The 20664-nt window shown below is 44.3% G+C and overlaps 1 protein-coding gene across 2 annotated transcripts in view; it reads left to right on the top strand.

Moving 5' to 3' along the window:
- The first annotated feature begins 1656 nt into the window (after positions 1-1656).
- The window catches only part of BMPER (BMP binding endothelial regulator), a 257526-nt gene continuing 238518 nt past the window's right edge, over positions 1657-20664 (top strand). The window contains exons 1-2 of one of the 2 annotated variants that reach the window (XM_069586706.1): positions 1657-2228; positions 3283-3368. In XM_069586706.1, coding sequence (XP_069442807.1) covers positions 2096-2228; positions 3283-3368 — 219 coding nt within the window. In that variant the 5' untranslated portion in view covers positions 1657-2095. The remainder of the gene's footprint in view (positions 2229-3282; positions 3369-20664) is intronic. The other variant, XM_069586707.1, reaches the window with a different exon arrangement.

The following is a 20664-nucleotide window of genomic DNA, read 5'->3' as shown; positions in this document are numbered from 1 at the left end:
GATTTCTTTTTTCTTTTCTTCTTCTTCTTTCTTTTTTTTTTGTGTGTGTGCATGTTCTCTTTATCGTTAGTAAATACACTAAACGCTGATTTTCAGGGAGCTGCCTGGCCATGGTGGTTATTTGTTGGGAAAAAGCAACCACACGTCATCTTTCTTCTCTTTTAATTTAAGTTTTACACTAAAAATCTGTTTTGAGAAGGAAATGGAGCGTGTTAGGCTAATGACAGCTTTACCCTCTCTTATTTTTTCCGTTTAAGGGCAACGCTCCTATAGGCTCCCCGGCGTGCTTGGATGTGGGCACTGCAGCCTTAAGTGGAGGCTCCAACGACTCGAAAAAATAAAAACAAATAAACAGCCCCATTCCCCCCACTCCAAAGTAGGGGGAGGGCTTAAGAGGAAACTGTACAAAATGTGTCGGCAAACAGAGAAACTGTTAGATGCGTCCTGCTGAGAAACGTGCTCGGCTAGTCCGTGATTGCCTTTCGGATCCGCCCAGGCCGACCCACCAGGAGGACCCGCGTGAGGGCCCCCCATTTCCATTCTTAGGGAGAGGAAGCCGGGGACCCACGTGAGCTCGGAAGACAGCTGATTATCAAACCCCAATACTTGCCAAGCGTCCCCTAATTCCCATTTGGTTACAAAAATTCTCTCCTCCATTGCATATCCTCCTTTGGGCAGAGTGGGCCACGGCTCGAGAGAGAGGCCGCGATCTGGCGGGGATCATTCCTGGGCGGTAGGTAGGGTCGGACTCTTTGACACCCAGGGCTGCTGAAGCGACACCTCCAAGCTCCCGAGAACGCCGCAGCGGTCCCTGCCAGAGATTAGCCGCCGCGCGGGTCCCTCCCTCTTTTTCGGGTGAATGAATGATTAGTCAAACAGCACCTCCCTGCCCCTGTTCGCCCGAGGTTGGATGGGAAGAGTCATGGAACCACTGTTCCTTTTTTAAGGGCGGAAAGAGTTCGCATCTGTGCGTGTATTAATCTACCTTGTGTGTCGTTTCAAATTGTCTTCCCTAGTGTCGCGACGCACAGACACAGCAGCACTGAGCAGTGATCTCGAAGGCCCCTCGCCCCTCTGTCCGCTCAGGGACTGTCGGCCGTCGTGCGCCAGCCAAAAGAAGGCAAAGCAGAGTGAAAAGTTGCCCGCACCCCCACCCTGCCACAGGCGCTAGGTTTATCACTCCTTCCCAAAGCTGGGGCATCAGGGAACGAGCCGCGGTGGTGGGGCGCCCTGCGTCCCATCTTCTCCTCCCTCCTAGGGTTGGAGCACAGGAAAAGCAGCAGGGTTGGCGCGGCATCCCCCGTAAGGGGAGGAATCCCTCCCCACCCGCCCCCGGGGAAAGGGAGGAGGCGCTGCGCGCTCCGGGTGGTGGAGACACGCCTGCCCGGCTCCGATCCGTGCCCCGGGGCAAGCGGCCTCCCTCGAGGGTCTGGGGGAGCTGGCTGGACCCCCGGCGGAGACAAGCGCCCAGCGCGAGGCTTCTACTATCCCTCTTGCGTCCGGGCGCCCCCAGCGGGTTCCCCGAGGCGCTCAGTGCGCCCGGGTCTCCGGCGCCGGAGCGAGCGTGCGAGCGGACCGAGTGGAGAGCCGGCGGGGCGGGTAGGAGGTGGGAGCGCAGAAGTGGAGGACGCGGCAGCTGCAGCAGCGGCGCGCCCCGGGGCAGTCGCTGCGGACCCGGCGGCGGCGGAGCAGCGGTGCGCAGCGGGCAGCGCAGCCACTCCTCTCTGCCTATCTCCCGCAGTTCCGATACCCCCTCCTCCTGGCCCCCTCTCTGGCGTGGAGAAGCCGACTACTAAACCGCTGCGAGCAACTCCTTTAAAAAAAAAAAAAAAAGCCGCATTGGAGGAGCCTGGCCGCAGGACCCCTCCTCCCTGGGCGCCCCCCACCCCTCGCCTCGCTCTCCCGCCTCTCCCCCCGCCAACTCCCCCCCCCCCCCACCTTTCCCCCGCCCCAGGCTCCCGGGCGCCCGCCTCCCTCCTTCGCGGACTGTCTCCCGACTCGCCGGCTGAGAGCCCTTTTGGACTGCAAGCGGCGGTAGCGGAGCACAGGCGGCGGCGCGGGACCTGCAGTCGCCCGGGATTCCCTCCAGGTGACGATGCTCTGGTTCTCCGGCGTCAGGGCTCTGGCTGAGCGTCCCTGCCGGCGCTCGCCCGGGATTACCTGCTGCGTCTTGCTGCTGCTCAATTGCTCGGGGGTCCCCATGTCTCTGGCTTCCTCCTTCTTGACAGGTAGGGGAGGGGTCGGGAGGGACCGACCCTCCCAGACGCTGGCTTGGTACCTGGGAGAGAAGGCGCTGACTAGCCCCGGGGACGGGAGGGTGGGGAACGAGCACCTTGGAGCCTGCTCCTCGCTGGCGCACGGGGATGAAGGAAGCCCTTCGGCGTTAAGGGGTGGGAAAGCAGTGAGTAGGCTAAGGAGTGGAGAGCGGGCAGGCTGTTGACATTAATACTGTAGTGATAACGGAAATTCTATTTGAATTTGAAAAGTTCCTTTATTATCTTTAGTTTTCCTCAACCTTTAGTTTGATCTCTTCTCCCGTATGCAATTAAAGAAAAAAACAAAACAAAACACTGCATCGTTTTCCACCCATAGGCCTGTCTCATTCTGTAAGGTTTACTGGTAGTGATCTTTAAAGCACCCGCCCTCCAGAACTGGATTTAAAGAAACTATCATATTTTAAAAGGGTAATAATAGCAGGATATAATAATTATATGCTTTCAGGCAGGTGAAGACCTCAGCTGCTATTCTGAAGGACATACTTTACTGACACCTGGTGCAGAAAAGAAAATATTGAGTCTATTTCTAAGAAAAGAGGAAAGAAGATTGTATTTCGAAAAGTAATTTCAATTCAACACAATATGAGGCAGATTCATATAAAGGCCTGTTTATTGACACAGTCCTGAATTCTGTTCAAATTTAAAATCTGCCTTAATGGCCAATTTGAATTTTTTGCTTATGGGAGTGTTTATTTAGTTGAAATGGTTTTATAAAGGAGGGGTATTATTAAAGATCCAATGAAATACTTGGAATTGTGCTTAAACCAACCATCTGAGAGCAGAAAATATATCTATATAGCACAGGCTTTTAAAAAAACTTGTTCTAATAAAATTATTTAAAGTAGGTTTTTTTCAAGGGGACTTTTTTGAGTGAATTTGATTATTTAAAACTCATTAGGGATTTTTGAAATTTGGATATAGTTTTCTCAAAAAGCATTATTATAAAAATTCTATTTTTGTAACAAGGCCATGCAGCTAAATTTAAATAACTTTTTTTCCCCTTTAGGTTCTGTTGCAAAATGTGAAAATGAAGGTGAAGTCCTCCAGATTCCATTTATCACGGACAACCCTTGTATAATGTGTGTCTGCATGGTGAGTATGGAGATCAGGTAATGGGAAATCAATTGCTCCCTCTGACAAGGTGAATCCTTTAGCTGTAATTTTATGACCAGATCTTAAAAATTGCTTTTGGTCATTACAAAACCATAGATGGCTGGTGAATTGAATTCCGTTCAATTTCCAAGTTTTATGGACTTTGGCAATTTCTATTTTATCAGGCTGGAGATGTTTATCTTTGACATCAGGTTGCAGAAGTAAACTTCAGATGGACTTGGTATAGCATCACCTCAGTGGTAATTACCACTTGCACTTCTGCTGCTGGGAATGGCTATTGCCACCAAATCATAGGTGCCACCAAACTTTTTGCTCTGATTCCATTGCCTAAGCTCAGTGTGAAAATGATAACATTTAGGTATAAAGGTCTGGGATAAGGTATGTGACAAGGGGAAAGAGAGGTTAGAGTCTCAAAGCACAAACATGGGGACAAGATCTTGAGTTTTTTTGCCTCTTATAGCCTAAGCTCTCAAAAACAGTCTTTATATATCTGATTTGGAAGCCATGAGTCAGAAAGGACATTCTGTCCTTAATAGAGGATGACACTTGGCTGTCAGCTGCTTAGTTAACACTAGCAGTGGCTGGTAGATTAAAAAAATGATTTGTTTCAGTTTATTTTAGCTTTATAGTAAATGATAAGATCTAATAAGTAACCACATGGGGGAGATTAAATTATATGAATAAGAATTTCTGAGCTGAAATAGCGACTCACAAAGAACATTTTTGTTTAAAAGTGTTTTACATGCCAATCACTTTTGGCAAACCTTGATTAAAAACTACATATCACAAAACCCTGTTGGAAATACATTAAGGCAGTCAAAGTCAAATGCAAAGCCCCCAAATGATAGATGACTGCTTGTTATCAGATCAACATGCTGTATGCAACCAGAGAAGGGAATTTTCTCTGTTTAGGGGAAAGCCAAGCCATCTGGGTTTAAACTACCCGAAGTTTTTCATGACAAGAGATGAGGTCAATGTTGTGAAATGATAAATGGGTGAAGGTGAATGTCTGTATCAAATGATTATCAGGTTCTGAAGACTAAGGAAATCAGCAGAAATAAAGGTAAAAATGCATTCCAGTTCCAGAGATGATAAGTGTTGCTGCTTTAACAAAAGGGAGCTGAGAGAGGGACAATTAGGTTTGTGTTTATGAGCTGCCTTGTTAATGAATGATTTTTCACCAATGGACCTGTTGAAAAGGAGCTTTGCATTAAATTTTGGCTCAATTGTGTATTTACAAATGTAGTGTGTCTGCCTCTGTGTGTGTGTGTGTGGTGGGGGCAGAAGGGAGATGATTTCTTTATTTCTCCTATCTGCATAGTGTTAGTGAATTATTTTATCTTAATCTCGTAAGATCTCAGAAAATGGGGTAATATTTAAATAAATTTGGAACTCCACATGTGAAAATATTGTTTTTCTCCTCAGCAATATTGTTACATTTATAATGTTTAAACACAGAGTTTGGGTTTTGCAAACTTTTTCCAAATAGTATGAAAATTCTCCATACAGCGTTTCCCTTTTTTGGTACTCTTGCCCTGGTGGAAATAGTGCCTTTCCCCGAAAGTACAGCTTACTGCTAATAAGACCTTGCTGTTTTGAAGGTAAAGAGTGAAACTGAAGAAAAAAGATGCGTCGGAATTCTGGAGTGATTCTTATATTGATTATGTTCAGAAGGGTGGTAGGTTCATCTATATCTTTGAGTAACATTTGGAAGTATCTGCCTTCATGAGAGCTATCAGAAATCCTTTCCAAACACATAAAGTCGAGACTCGCATTCTGACTCACTAGCTTTTCAGAGGACGCCTCAAAGTTCCCCCTAGCTGAAAGGTTCAGTGATACATTGCCATGACTTTTGCAGGGGTTTAGGATTATGGGGCCCAAGTTGTCATAGTTATTATTGTTTCCCAAACGTTTGTAGTACTTGATAAAGTTGAGTAACGCTAGATGGACAACCGTTTCTTTATTTGTAAGTTTCCAAGGGACCCACTGCAGTATATGAATTTCGAAGCACCTAGCTTACCATGAGGCTAGTTGACAATTTTATATTTAGGCTGGATATTTAGCAAACAGATAATGTCAGAAATAACAACTAACACTTATGAAATACTTTATTCGCTGGCACTTATCGAAGACTGCATCGTTTCATTTAATCTTCACAAAAATCTTTTGAAGATTTGTACCCCTCCCCCCATTTTACAGATGAGGAAACTGAGGCTAGAGGATTTAGTAGCTTGTAAAGGTCATATTTTAGTAAATAGTGGAGCTGGAACTCACTCTCACCTGCCTCTAGAGCACATTCCTATAGTCAAGTGAAACAGGCTATTTTCTAAGTTAAAGATGTGAAAAAGCAAGGAAAAAAATAGATTGTTGAGTTATTTGACTTTTTGGCATTGCTTGAGTTATTTTGCTTTTTTCTTTAGAGTCTTTTAGGAGTTCGGTCAGCTAACATTTGTTAATCACATTATATGAAAGGAAAATCTCGTTATGATTTCAGTTGACCTGCAGGGAGCTTTCGTTGTGAGCTAGTTTTATGTATGTACGTTAAGAGGGTATGTAATAGTCAAAACTGTACTTTGGATAAAGAAAATAGTCATATTTAGTTTGTGTTGGTCCAGCCTTTTGGCAGAAAGCTACCTAAAGCTGAGTATAAGCTCATATCTTATTTCATAACACGTACTAAAAAAAAAAGCTAACCTCAACGTATGCTTAGAAAAGACGTAAAATGTTACAGTTGAGAGGAAATAGGTGGCACAAAGTCCTGCATATAATTACAGTGTAAAAGCTAGAAAAATCCCACAGAATCAACTTGGCCTGATTTAAACTTTTAAGCTCCGAAATGTTTCAAAGGTGGAATGAACTCATTTCTGTGGGAATTTTGAGGATGACAGCTGATGCGGTGGCCACGGCGAGCAGAACTGAATAATTTTATTCTCATTTATCCTTGTCTGCCTGGACCTCCTCTTGCCAGCATCAGTTGTGGTCCAAGAATAACCAGTTTGTCAGCTGTTGATGGATATTATTTTAAAGTGTGTGGGTTCAACTGTTCAAGGGGGAAGGTGAGAAGTTGGACTATTGTCCCAAAATCTAGGGAAGCGGGTAGACAGTTTGGATTAAAGATGCAAGCGCTTCATTGTTTAGTTAGAAAGCAAAGCACAGCTTTTCCTCGTCTTATAAAACGGTCTTTTGTGGGGCTGGGGAAGGAAGGCCAGACTTATTGCTGTTTTGTGTGGTGTTTTTCCCTTTCTTGCCATAATTATTTTTCCCGTAATGCCTAGAAAAACATATTGGTGCCTTACGTGAAGTACAGCTGATAGGAGCCAGCCTGTCTCAACTAATGAAAGTGGTCCTCTGGATCTTTTGGACATCCCCAAATCCATTCAGTGAACCTGAGGATGTGGTACCCCTGCTTCTCACCCCTTTTCCATCTAACCATAACATAGAAGGAAATGGCAAAAACCAGTGAGTTCGGCCCAGTACTGGAAACCCGAGAAAACTTGGGAGGCTGGGACTCAGAAAACAGAAGTCAGTCCGAGCTTAGTTTGGCATACGTTTTGTTCAGCAAAAAACATTATTCTGAGGTTTAAATTTCCTCTTTTAAATCCAGAGGTGCAATTTAGAAATGGACCCTCTGCTCATAAAAAACAACGTGAAATTTGGTGTTACAAGAAGTGGGGCTCCACCTCGCTTGGAGCCAACCAAGGGGTGCAAACAGAGGGGGCTTTGTCTGCTGTCTTCTACTTTTAATCACAGAATCCTCTGTCACTAAACAAGCAGCTACCAGCATTTTTGATTCTCTAGGGTACTTTATCTCTATAAAAGCTTCATGTTTTTTATTGTTCAAATTAACTGGCTGGAGAATATTTATCTATTAGCTGAATAAGTGTAAGGCACGTGTTTGAGGATGAGGGAGACAGTGGTGCATCAGGATTCAATTCATGTATGTCTGCGTGTGTGTGTGTGTGAGAGAGAGAGAGAGAGAGAGGTGGAGAGAGGGAGAATGAGCATGGTGAAGGAAGGAGGAAGGCAGGGGAAATATAAAGTAGTCTTGATGTGTTCAGAGAGTATGCTTCATACATGCACATATGAATAGGTTGCTACAATTTTTTGAAAATTGTTTTGTATCATTTTTAGACGGGATATTGGATGCTCACTAAGACAATGATCAGGGTTTATTTATTTATGTGTTTATGTGTTTATTTATTTTTACTTATACTCTGTTTAGAAGATGGTATGACCAATTGCCTTCCCGCATAATAAGGTATTCAATAGAGTTTTAGGAAAGGGTAACTAATTTAGTTAGAGAAGACTCTTGAGAGTCCTTGGACTGCAAGGAGATCCAACCAGTCCATCCTAAAGGAAATCAGTCCTGAATATTCATTGGAAGAACTGATGCTGAAGCTGAAACTCCAATACTTTGGCCACCTGATGCAAAGAACTGACTCCTTGGAAAAGACCCTGTAATTGGGACAGATTGAAGGCAGGAAGAGAAGGGGATGACAGAGGATGAGATGATTGGATGGCATCACTGACTCAATGGACATGAGTTTGAGTGAACTCTGGGAGTTGGTGATGGACAGGGAAGCCTGGTGTGCTGCAGTCCAGGGGGTCGCAAAGAGTCTGACACGACTGAGCGACTGAACTGAACTGAACTAATTTACAGCATCTTACTGACAAATTCACCAATACCAGCTCATAGACGATTATTATCATTAGCACTTTTTTGAGGCTCATAGAAGTGGAGCAAATGCCCTGAAGTTATATAGTTACTGAGAAACAGACCTGTGATGTGAAAACAGTGTTTTCTCTGCTAAACCAACTTGCTTTTGCAGGTTGTTTACTATTTCCAAATGTCTACAGATCCCTCCAAGGGCTTTAGAGAGTTATCTCAACCTCTGCAAAGCTGACATAGGCTCACTCTAGGGAGTAGTTAGAGTGATTTTGTCTTATAACACAAACCAAGTCTGGCCTTGGAGGGCCCTTCAGAGGAAGATGCAGTGCACTCAGCTATTGGCTTGTATCATATCATTTTGGCAAAGTGCTTTAGCCCTGGCATCAGACAGGCCTGGGTTCCAATACTGGCTCTGTTGTTAATTGCTAAGTGATGTCCAACTGTTTTGCGACCCCATGGGCTGTAGCCCACTAGGCTTTTCTGTCCATGGGATTTCCCAGACAAGAACACAGGAGAGGGTTGCCATTTCCTTCTGGAGATCTTCCCGACCCAGGGACTGAACCCTTGTCTCCTGCATTGGCAGATGGATTCCTTACCACTGAGCCACCTGGGGAGCCTGGCTCAGTCACTTACTGCTGGTGAACTCAGGAAAGTTTTTTCACCTTTCTAAGCCTCCATTTCCTTATCTGTAGAATGGGATGGCTGTCATTAACAAACTCATAGACTTGCTGTGCAAACTAAATGAGATAGAACATTTAAGACTTGGTCCAAAGCTTGGCATTAAGTCAGAACGATTCATTATTATTATTGTTGATGATGATGTTAATGTTTAAATTCTTATTTCCTCACGTGGAATTAGAGGCAAATGTTCATCAGAAACGAGAGAAAAGGGGAAACTTCACTGGTGGTCCAATGTCTAGACTCTGGGCTCCTAATGTAGGGAGCCCAGGTTCTATCCCTGGTCAGGGAACTAGATCCCACATGCTGCAGCTAAGAGTTGGCATGCTGCAAGGAAGATCGAAGATCTCACTTGCTGCAACAAAGACCCAGTGCAGCCAAATAAATAAATATTCTTAAAAAAAAAATAAAGAAAGAAACCCTATGGGCTCATTAAAAAAGAAAGAAAGAAAAGGGAGGGAAGGGAAGCTGATGGAGAAGAGACCTAGGGATAATGATGCCAAGCCCACCCATCGTTATGAACGGAGAGGGCTAGGTGAGTAACGTTTTGTGGGGTTTCCTGTCCCTCCAGACTTGGACTAGGTTGATCTGAGCTGCTTTCTTATTGGTCCAGTGTCTGTGAGCCCTGCTGTAAGTTTTCCCCTTGCTCTCCATTAAACACTAAAAAAACTTTCCATGGAAGAGGGGCCTCGTTTTTTCTGCAGAGTATTTACATCTCCATGCCTGTGGGGTCACCTTCACTTGTACTTTTATTGGCAGAGAGATAGGGTAGGGACTCAGGAGCGTTGTAATTCTGGAAAAACTGCCTAGTGGTCTGGCATCACGGTGATTTTCCTGGACCGTCTTGTGCAAGTCTCTCAACCCTATTCCAGACCTGAGTAGGTTTTTGCTGCCTATTTACTTGTGTGCTCCCCTGCCCCATTCCCATTCCATTTTAAACATGCTTTCTTTTCATTTCAAGGTACCAGTCTTCATAGTGTGCACCACCAGTAAACTGCGTTTTAAGTGTGGGAAGGCAGGCTGGGGAAAGAGAGCCCTTCCCCAGATGAGGATTCAGATATAGTGAGGGCAGGAGAACAGGACATCATAGGAAAAGTCAGGCAACACAAAGTGATGGAAAATAAACTAATTAATACCAATTCATTGAATAAACAAAAGATATCAGTTTCTTGCACCCTCTTCTATGGCACTTGGGTCCAACTGATAGTCTGTTGAATCCTTTATGCTATAAAAGAATACTAGTAACATCACCTTTTATGGCACCAGGAGGTCAAGTGTGCTTGTTGAACTTAGTTAAGATCAGCAAAATGAGCTGGGTGTATATTTTAAGACCTCCTGATTCCCAGTTCTAGTTCTATAAAACATCACTCAAAGCACTAGGGATAACAGGTTATACATTCAATAATATTATTCTTTCTTCCTTCTCTTCACACTTCATTTTCCCCTTCCTTTCTTGCCTTTTCTGTGTTTGAAGCATTGTGCTGGTTGGGCACCTTCGGGGGGCAGACCAATAGTACAGGTTCTTGCCCACAGTGGAATGGAAGAGAAAAACGCAGGCATGGATGAGTTTTACAGGAGTGGCAGAAAAACACTCTGCTAGGCTCAAACCCAAGTACTAAGGGAACTGTAGACGAATTCTGATTGGATTATCTGGGACCTTGATGGGCAGAGAGAGGATAGTCTGGGCAAAGCATGATTGGAGCAAAGGCACAGAAGAGTGTGTGCTTGGGAATTGTGAAGATTGAGGAGTTCAGTGTGCCCTGTGTACCCAAAGCTCTGATGGAAGCTAGTTAGACGGCTTGGTGAGAAGCATCAAGGGGAGGACAGTGAGTGCAATAATAAGGAGCTCAGTTCCACTTGTGGCGTTGTGGGAGCCATTTAATATTTTGGCTCACCCACATGACACAGTAAGATGTGCTTTGTACGAATTCTTCTGGAAGCTTTTGTGAGAGCTGTTTAGAGTAGAGAGGCCAGAGTTTGGACAATAGGCACCAGAAAAAACACAGTAGTTAAAATGCGGTAGTCAATACGGTGGGATGATGCCACTCTGTGGCAGTCACTTTGCTCATCACTTGGTGTGTCTGGAGCAGCTCTCGGTGCTGCTATTTGAATAGAATGGTTTACTTCCAGACCTCACTCTCAAAATTCCACTTTGGGGCCATCTCTCTCCTCTTACCCACAGTGATACCTTGCTCTGCGCTGTTGCTTGACACATTTGGCAAATTATTCAGTTTGACAGATACTATTATGGTGGTGTGTATTCTCAGTGGTAGCACACATTTTTTTACAACCATCAAAATTGTATGACCCACCTTAAAGCAAGTATACCCCTGTGCTGGGACCCCCAGACTTGCAGAGGAGTTTCAGAGCCCAAGTTAATGTGCTGAGTCACTTCAGTCATGTCTGACTTTGTGACTCCGTGGACTGTAGCCCACAAGGCTCCTCTGTCTGTGGGATTCTCCAGGCAAGAATACTGGCGTGGGTTGCCATTCCCTTCTCCAGGGGGATCTTCCTGACCCAGGGATTGAACCCGCATTCTCTTGGCAGGTGGGTTCTTTACTACTAGTGACACCTGGGAAGCTGTTGATAGAACTTGGCAATAAAATAAATGGCAAAGGTGAGAAATGGGGTGGATTGAAGGGAATTTTGAGAATTCTAGCCAATGTTATGCACAGTGTAGGAAGAGAAGAGGTCATGGATGTGGATGGGGGATAATAACTTCAGAACTGAAGTGGGCTTGAAGACCTTCCGATTAGGAAAACCTAGTAGGCTTTTCAAAATGTAGATCTTGATAGTAATAGAGACATCAAGACTAGAAACCAATGTGTTAACTGTTTGCACTGAAATAAATTTCAGAACTTTGGGGATAAATTATTTGTCTTTGGAAGGGGTCTAAATTGAGATTTCAAGAAATTAGCCTATAATAGTAACTAGAAGAAGGGCTATATTTAATAGAAGTTTAGGAAGGGAGAAGCCGACGACAGAGACTGAGGTATAGTTACAGAAGGAGAATCAGCAAAGTGCAGGCCAAGGCAGAAGGTGTTTGAAGAAGAGGAAGGTCAGTGGTATTAGATCTTCCAGAGTTAGACTGGACCTTCTGGGAGAACATCAAGGATGGAACTTTCTCATCATCATCTTGAACTATTTGAAACAAACACAATGGTGTCCAGGTGTTGCTCATTTTCCCATGGAATAGAATTGATCATAGATGGAATTTGGTGGAACCCGGTTTGAGAGCAATACTAAGATTGCTCTAGGGATTTTGAAAATTTAGTGCAAAAATCACACATTTTCTGAATGTAAAGGTCTCAGCAAAAGTGAATAAATACCACATGACATTTTCAAAGGTCCCCAAACAAAACAAATTTCATGAATAAAAATAATAGACTTTGGAAGTGTCTTTGGAATGTTTCTATAGTTACGTGCAAAATGGACAAAGCTACATGGAGGCAGTTCTTATTATGAATCAGACCAACAATATCAAAGAACTTGGCTAACATAAAATCTTACAATTATAAACTTTCAAGTTTGCTCTATGAAACTGTTAATGGTGCTTTAAAAATATTATGATATAATTTAATCCTTTAGTTAGATCTCCAGGAAAAATATTTTCTTTTTTCACTAAATTTTTGATGTCTGTTTCATCACTGAAGAAGACCTGTGGAATGGCAGCCTTGGTGTCTTAAATTATGGGCTCAAGTCTCCCCAGGGCCAGCTTGTAGCTGTGCATAACTGGGCAGCCACCTTGGTCTCCCTGAGCCTTAGTGTGGGTACCGAGCAAGTCACAATGGTATGTCTGCCCTTTGGCTTCATTTCTAAAGAGGAATCGTAGTGGAGACCCCATCTGTGGGCTGTAGCCATTGACTGAGATGATGTGTATGGGTTGAATATACTAGTGTTTGTGAAAGACCTCTGTAAACAGTGTAAGTGGAACTATTATTAAGGGCCAGAACTTGAATAAAAGACAGTGAAGTGTATGCTATAAACTAGTTTTTAGCACATACTTTAGTGAGTATATTTTTTAGCAATGATAGTGTAGTGACTCCTATATCCCCTTTAATAGTTGTACAGCTTTGCGTGAGTTGCCTAATATTTCTGTATCTTGACATCTTTATTTTCATCATAGGGCTTTTGTCAGAATGGTGAGTCTAAACATTTCTTAAGTCAAGATTCTTAAAACAGAGTCTGGAAAAGTGGTAAGCACTTCAGAAATGATAGCCCTAGCCTGCCAGTGCAGGAGATGTAAGAGACATGAAGGGGTGTAGTCCCTAGGTGGGAAAGACCCTCTGGAGGAGGGCACAGCAACCCACTCCAGTATTCTTGCCTGGAGAATTCCCATGGACAGAGGAGCTTGGCTTACTACAGTCTATGGGTTTGCAAAGAGTCAGACATGACTGAAGTGACTTAGTACACATGGACACACGCCACCATCCAAATGCTATGCAATTACTGCCTATCCCAGACTTCTAAGAAGTGCTTAAGTAGATGACTACAAGGCTTCTATACTAAGAAATGATTAACTGGACTACTGCTTTTATTTCAGTGTATGGCCAGTTCCTATGACATGTTTACTCTGAACTTCTATCAGGGCAGATGATGGAACTTTAGTAGAGGTCACTGCTATCTTTTCCGTAAAAGATAGAAAACCTGGGAAATATTTGGGGCTAAGCAAGATGGCTGCTTCTCTGTTCCTCATTTTCAGAAGTCTACCTCTTTCGTGTTGTCTCCTGACGGCTAATCGAAACATTGCTTTCACAGTGAGGCCGACCTGTCCTTTGCTGCACTGCCATTGAATGAGGAAGTGGAAGGTGGGAGGCAGAAATGTAAAACTAATCACTGGGTGGAGCCACTGAGACTGATGCTTCAGAATCTTCTCCCTTTTATTAAATTAATTTATTTATGTTTAAAAAAATTTAATAATTTTGTGTGCTTAAATTTTTATTTTTGGCTGAGAGGCATGGCTTGTGGGATTTTAGTTCCCCAGCCAGGGTTTGAACCCATGCCCTCGGTAGTGAAAGTACAGATTCCTAACCACTCACCACCAGGCAGTTCTCCCACTTTTAAAATGTGCAGAGCCCTGCTGTGTCTGCCCAGCCCCAGTCACTCTGTGGCTGCTCGCGGTGTAGCAGGTGATCCCACATTAGCTGATGTGACTGGATTTGGACTTGCAGACCCTCCACATTCACAGAGCGTTATGTGCTTTTGACCCGCTGTCTCGTCAACTCTGCTAAGAATCTGCCTCTTCTCTTTGACAGCGTGTTCTGTGTAGTAATGTATGTGGTTAACTTGGGCAGATTTATCTTAGGAGATGAGGTCTTCAAGCGTAAGAACCTTGTCCCCTCATCTCTGGAAGCCCCATAGCTTCAGTGAGAGGTCTTTAACCTTGGGACTTGAGTGGGAGTCAGGCTGGAGTTTCCTGTTTATATTTGGGTTGTTAACACTTGGGATCGCTACCCCCCAGAATGGAACTCCAAGTTCCAAAACAGGATTCTCCCAGTGAGTTTGTCACAGAAGGTCAACCACATCTATAAAAGACATCCTAAATAATCATTGCAAAAACACTTTTTTTCTTCCTTTGAAAGCAATGTACTCCCATTTGAGACCTAAAGTCATATAGACGTTAAGTCCTGCTTTTATTTGTGACAAAAGGAACATTCTCTCTTATAGAAATACCCTGCTGCCTTGTAGACGAAAATGCAGGAGGTGCCTGAGAGGGGAGAATCCAGGATTATCTCAGTTCGGTTTTCAAAAATCACAATCAAAAATGCCTCGGACCCCCTTGGCTGCCATTCCCATCATTCCCTCCCCCTTCACTGAGCCTAACTCTGAAACCGGGACACAAGCCTCAGTGTTTATATTAGGTTTTGGATGTTAGCTCCCTTGGCTTCTGGGAGCTGACTCTGTTGAAAATTATGTTTTTCTTTTAAGGACAAAGGCCTTATTGTATGTACACGTCGTGCAATGTAATGAGTTTTCTGTTTGTTTTTTTTTTTTTTAATGTTAGGTAATGGGCGGGACTAACCCAGATCTGGCAAATGACAGGTTCAAAGGTCTATACCCTGAGTGGCAATTTGAAGGTTTCATGCAGGTAACTCAACCAGAGAAAGTGGGAGGGAGGGACAAGTGGCATCTTCCCTGACCAGAGCATGTCCCCTGAATGCCCTGCTTTGATGGAATAACCATAAAACGGCTGTGGGAGAGGGCCAGCAACATAAGTGATGATACCCCAGGGACACTCCAAAGAGAATGACAGTGACAGTAAGAATCACACAGATAACTGTCCTCACATTTTCACTTACAAAAGCGCGTGTTTCCAAAATAACTCTTGTACTCTTGGTCAAGTAAATAGGTTTTGGCCAGATGGTTTTTCAATGGCCGCAAAGGCTGCAGGCGTAGGCTGAGCATCTTATTTTGAGATGCCGTGCAGTGGGCTCTCTGGTTGTGCTGCTGGCCTCTGCAGCTGTGGGTGACCTCAGAAGATTATTTCCAGGAGAGGTGGAGCTGGTTCTCTGAAAGGAGGCAGGAAAATTAGGAGGCCCGAAACTGTTTTTACATTTATTTGGGTCTCACTGAGAGACATTTTTAGCATCTTTGTCTTAATTTTTTTTCCTTCTCTTTATGTAAAAAAAAAATTTTTGGAACCTGTCCTCTCAGGTTCCTCTTGGAGGCAGATCTGCAGATGATAGCATTAGCAATAAGGTTCCTTTCCCTCCTCACTGCTTTCTTTTTAGTGAGCAAAGCAATGACATTTGCATTCTTTTCTGTATTTATTCCTAGAACTTCTTACTAAAAAATATCGGGGGATTCCTTTTCCATTTTATTTTCTAATTGAACAGACCTGTTTGAGGCAAGTTATGACAACTGCTTCCTCTGGGTTCAGAGAGCAGGGCTGCATCTGGTCAGTGTCTTGTGGGACTTGCCACTTCTGCCTCCAGGAGGGCCTTGCTGTGCTGTTTGACTGCCTGTGGGCTTCCCAGGTGGCATAAGTAGTAAAAAACCTGCCAGCCGATGCAGGAGACATAAGAAACATGGATTCAATCCCTGGTTTGGGAAGATTCCCTGGAGGAGGGCATGGCAACCCACTCCAGTATTCTTGCCTGGAGAATCCCATGGACAAAGGAGCCTGTGGGCTACAGTCCATAGGGCTGCAAAGAGTCGGACACAACTGAAGTGACTTAGCACACATGCACTGCCCCTGTACCTCTCAGAAATTCATGAACTCTAGAGGCTCTCACAGCCTGCTGGGTCTCTCCTGAGTTGTGGATTTATAGAGCGAAAGCAGTAGCATCAGAACATTCACATCCCGGTGTTTCTAGGTCTCAGGGGGATGCTGTTTTCCTGAATGGGAAGACTAATCAGATATTCTCCCACTTGACAGTTGCTATGCCATGTTCCTGGGTTTATGCTCCTTGAGGGAAACGGGCCTATTAGAATTGAGATGAGGCAATTTCTTGTTTTCAAGCACATGTGAATCAGGGGTTCCAGCACCCAGTGGTACCCACCAGAGCTCAACTCGCAGTCTCATTAGCACAATAGGTGAGCACCCAGACGGAAATTCCTTCCCCTTAAGAGGTGACTCAGTCAGAGTCTGGGGAATAGTTGGATGGCAGGGAAGGGGGCAGGAGCCTGCTTTTTGGGTGTCTCTAATTAGTTCCGAAGTGATGTCTGCTGGAGGAACTGGTGCTTCTTCCTTCCCCCTAGGATGAGCATGTACCAGATAGCAGTGACCTCCTTTCTCCTGTGGCTGCCTGTGTGCGTGTAGGGAACTAGTTGGGATTTATTAAAATATGTGATTTTTTTTTTTCTGTTTCGTAAAAGCTGTACACTGGGCAAAGGCAAAGAGACATTTGATTAAAGTACTTTACACACCACTTGGCCAAGTTATAGAAACAGCTTCCAGATTTTGGATATTTGGTGTTGACCTATCAAAACAACAATTTCTTACAGTTCGACCTAATATGTACTTTAAGCACCTCGAGAATTTTTCACTGGAGATACTTATCCTGGCAGGTTATTTCAGTGTATCTTAATGAGGGGACCTTTAAATTCAGGGTGAACTGACACTGGTTCCACAAACTAAAAATAAAATGTGTTGATATGGTAAAACACCACCTCTCTTCATCTCTGAGTCCCCAACTCTGAATTAATGGGTTCTCCTGCACATCCTCAGGATGCCTCTGATGGTGGGGTGGGGGGAGGGCAAGGGAGGAAACAACATTCACCTTGGTACCAATGAGAGGGGCACATGGTGACCTGCAGGAAACATGGGAACCGAATTGCAGGACTGAACTAGGAAAATGATTGATGGTTATTAAACGCAGCACATATGTACTGAGCATTTATGGTAATAATGGCCTGAGGCGCTGTGAGATGGAAAAAAAATTTTTTTCCTGCATGAACGAAAGAGATTAAATTATGTTCCAGATAGTTTTGAAGTTAGATCTCTTTTATTGCTTTCAAGTTCTTTGAAAATTGAAGAACTCATGCAGGCCATAGATATTAACTCTTGGTTGGAGTATCTGATTAATCAGAACAAATTATTCTTTGACTGTGCTGGATGACATATGTGTATGCTGCTGCTGCTGCTGCTGCTAAGTCGCTTCAGTCGCGTCCAACTCTGTATGACCTCATAGGCAGCAGCCCAGCAGGCTCCCCTATCCCTGGGATTCTCCAGGCAAGAACACTGGAGAGGGTTGCCATTTCCTTCTCCAATGCATGAAAGTGAAAAGTGAAAGTGAAGTTGCTCAGTCGTGTCTGACTCTTAGCGACCCCATGGACTGCAGCCTACCAGGCTCCTCTGTCCATGGGATTTTCCAGGCAAGTGTACTGGAGTGGGGTGCCATTGCCTTTTCTGGACATACATGTATATGCATATGTAAATATGTATTGTATATATAGGCATTTGATGTAAAGTTTGGGTCATGTATTTAGTTTGCAAATGACTTTTTCTCATGGGAGAGTCTCAAATAAAAGTGTGAAAATGTGATTGAACCAGAGGTTGTATATGTGTTGGGAGAGACCCTTAGAGCATAGCTTTGAGCGCTCGTGACTAAGGACTCACAGTTGCATTCTCATCACTGGCAGCCTCTCCTCCCTCCTTGCCCACCCACTTCAGTCTGATGACGTGTCTTCTCTCACACAGTTGTAGGCCATTAACAGGTCAGTGGTAACAATTCTCCCACCTGGGCCCCAGCAGAGATGACTCTCAGTTTTAATGAACATGAGAACCCCCCAGGGAGCTTGTTAAAAATGCAGATTCTAAGAGATTCTGACTCAATAGATCTGACAGAGATCAAAGAATCTCCATTTTTTAAATTGCTGTTACTATCAGCATTACCATCTTTTTTGTTTTTTTTTAAGAATCTTCATTTTTAATAACCTCATCCAGGGACTCCATGCAGGAGCCAGTATTTGAAAAACTTCCCATCTGAGGTTAGGGGAAAGAGAAGGGACTATGAATATAACCATGAATATAGGTCAATTCCCCAATGAAGCAACATGTCCTCTAGTGGTCAGGTACATTTGAGATTCTGTTATTGGCACCAAACTTACCTACAGGTCGGCTCATTTACAGAACTTTATTTTTGTGGAGCTTTGCAGTTATCTTGTACATCAGACATCTTTACTGAAGTGCTACTTTTTTCTCTTTGTATCATCTTCTCTTCAAGCCTCCTCTAGTCACTTGATCAGAACTAGTCACTTGTTCTTTGAAGCCTCATGTTGATTTCTCATATTATAATCCTTATTCCTGCCTACCCTGAAGTTTCATTAATTATTCACATGGCTGTCTCCCTATTGGACTTTAGGTTTCTTTAGGGCAGAAACAGTGTCTGATTCTTCTCACCATCACTGAAAACATTTTGCATGGCACCTTGCATTCTGTAAGGCTCAATAACTATTTTACGAATCAATACCATGTTCTTAAATTGGGGATAGCCTGACCTTCATCTTCCTCAAAGCCACCCTGTGAAGGAGAGAAGGCTTTCTCAAGAAACCTATTTCACAGTTGAGACAATGAAGGCTCAGAAAAGTGAAACAAGATGAAGCTCACACCGCTAATCAGTGAGCGTCAGGGCTACAATTCAAGTATGGGAATCGAGACCCATCCTGGGTAGATTCCACTGAGATGTCTCTCAGAATGCTTCCTGACCACAGGGGTTGAGAAAGCACCCCAAGGGGGCTAGTGAGAGAGACCCAGGAAATAACTTCCCTGGGGATTCTGTTTTTAACAGTCCTTGTAGCCCAGTGAGGTAGACACTGGCGCCTTTGGGTGGGACAGGCTGACCCTCTGGGTTGCTGCCAGCCTCTCATGAGACGGATTCCCGCAGGAATACACTTTGTTTCCTGTGGTCTTTCTGTGATGGGCAGCAGCTGCAGGGTGAAGCTGATATGACGTTTGTTTGTTGCTTCTCCAGCCTGAGTCAACTAGATGTAGCAATTTGACAAAACAGCCAGGGTTTTATGACAGACTTGCTGGGATCCAGCAGCATCTGGAGGAGCCAGAGGCAAGCTGTCAGAGCTGAGGGCCAGGTGAAGCAGGATTTAGAGGTGCTCCCCACCCCCACCCCTTCCATTCCCAAGCCTCTATAACGGGAGCTATTTCCTTCTGATGGCAGCTTCCGCCCAGCAGGTCCCTTCCTCATCTGGAACAGACCCATTCTGGGAAATGTTTGTTCTTTCCGCTCTGTTGATGGCACTCAATTTTTGCCCACACTTTCCTCCCCCGATCTGCTGCTGCTGCTAAGTCGCTTCAGTCGTGTCCGACTCTGTGCGACCCCATAGACAGCAGCCTACCAGGCTCCTCCGTCCCTTGGATTCTCCAGGCAAGAACCCTGGAGTGGGGTGCCATTGCCTTCTCCGTCTCCCTGATCAGGGAGAGTAAAAAGTCAAGCTGACAGGGTTCTGATTTGTGTTACCTTCACATAATTCTGGTCATATTGCTATTTTCCATACTTTTAATGAGAATCCCTTTAAAAAATTTTTTTAAAATTAGTCCGGCCTTCCATTGTTCCAGGGTTCCACCCTTATCATTTCCATCTTCATTTTTTTTACCATGTTATTTTCTTTCTCTGTTATTAGCCCAGCGTTTCCATGATGTCACCACTCTCCAAGTTTTGTGTCTTGTTTTTCTCAGTTTCAGGTTTTAATTCTTGGTTCCAGCCCGATAATGAAATACATAAACAATTACAGTGGGGTGGAAGTGCTTCCTACACACCCCACGTGGACCAGACAGTTGAGGGATGGACTGTCCAGTGGGGAGCTCTCTGACGTCAGCTGAGTTGGAAGAGTCAGTGGAGGCCAGAGGAGGGCCATTTGTGATAATGACGAAGTGGTTGAGAAAAAGATGGCTGGGAATAACTGAAGCGCTAGCTAGAGCAGTGTCAAACACCCAGGTGGGGGTTTAGTAAATATTATTCACTAATGATGGTGTGCTGATATCATTTAGCCTGGTGGACAGAATGCCCAGGGGAACTTTAATGGCCTTCAAGTATGTGGGAAGAAATATGATGTTGAAAGGACAGAGAGGAGTACAAATTTCAAAGTTGCAACATATCCTCAGCTCTAGCTTCTCTGCCGGCTGCTCTCTGCTTCTTGCTCACTTTCAGAATGCTCTCCAAGGTGGTTGTGGGGTCTTGGCTTCCCTGCTTCTTGGCCAGTTCCTGCCTGTGAGCGCAAGCCACTTCCCTAGATCCCTGAGTCCTAGTTATCCTGCCGAAGATGAGATCACTCATGCTCCCAGCTTTGAACCATGTTTGTTAGGATCAGAAATTGAAAGCAGGGTCTGACTATGGGCTCTGTTCTTTCCAGGGGTTGGACTTTAGGTCTTAGTTCCACTGAGAAGGAAAACCTAAAATGGGGGTTTTCCTTTTCCTTTTCAAGTCCTAGGGATTTAATGTTCTCTTACTCCCAAACTCATCTGTAACACTT

The sequence above is a fragment of the Ovis canadensis genome, chromosome 4 (genome assembly GCF_042477335.2).
Source record: "Ovis canadensis isolate MfBH-ARS-UI-01 breed Bighorn chromosome 4, ARS-UI_OviCan_v2, whole genome shotgun sequence".
Lineage (NCBI taxonomy): Eukaryota > Metazoa > Chordata > Mammalia > Artiodactyla > Bovidae > Ovis > Ovis canadensis.
This window is presented reverse-complemented; position numbering and strand designations above follow the sequence as displayed.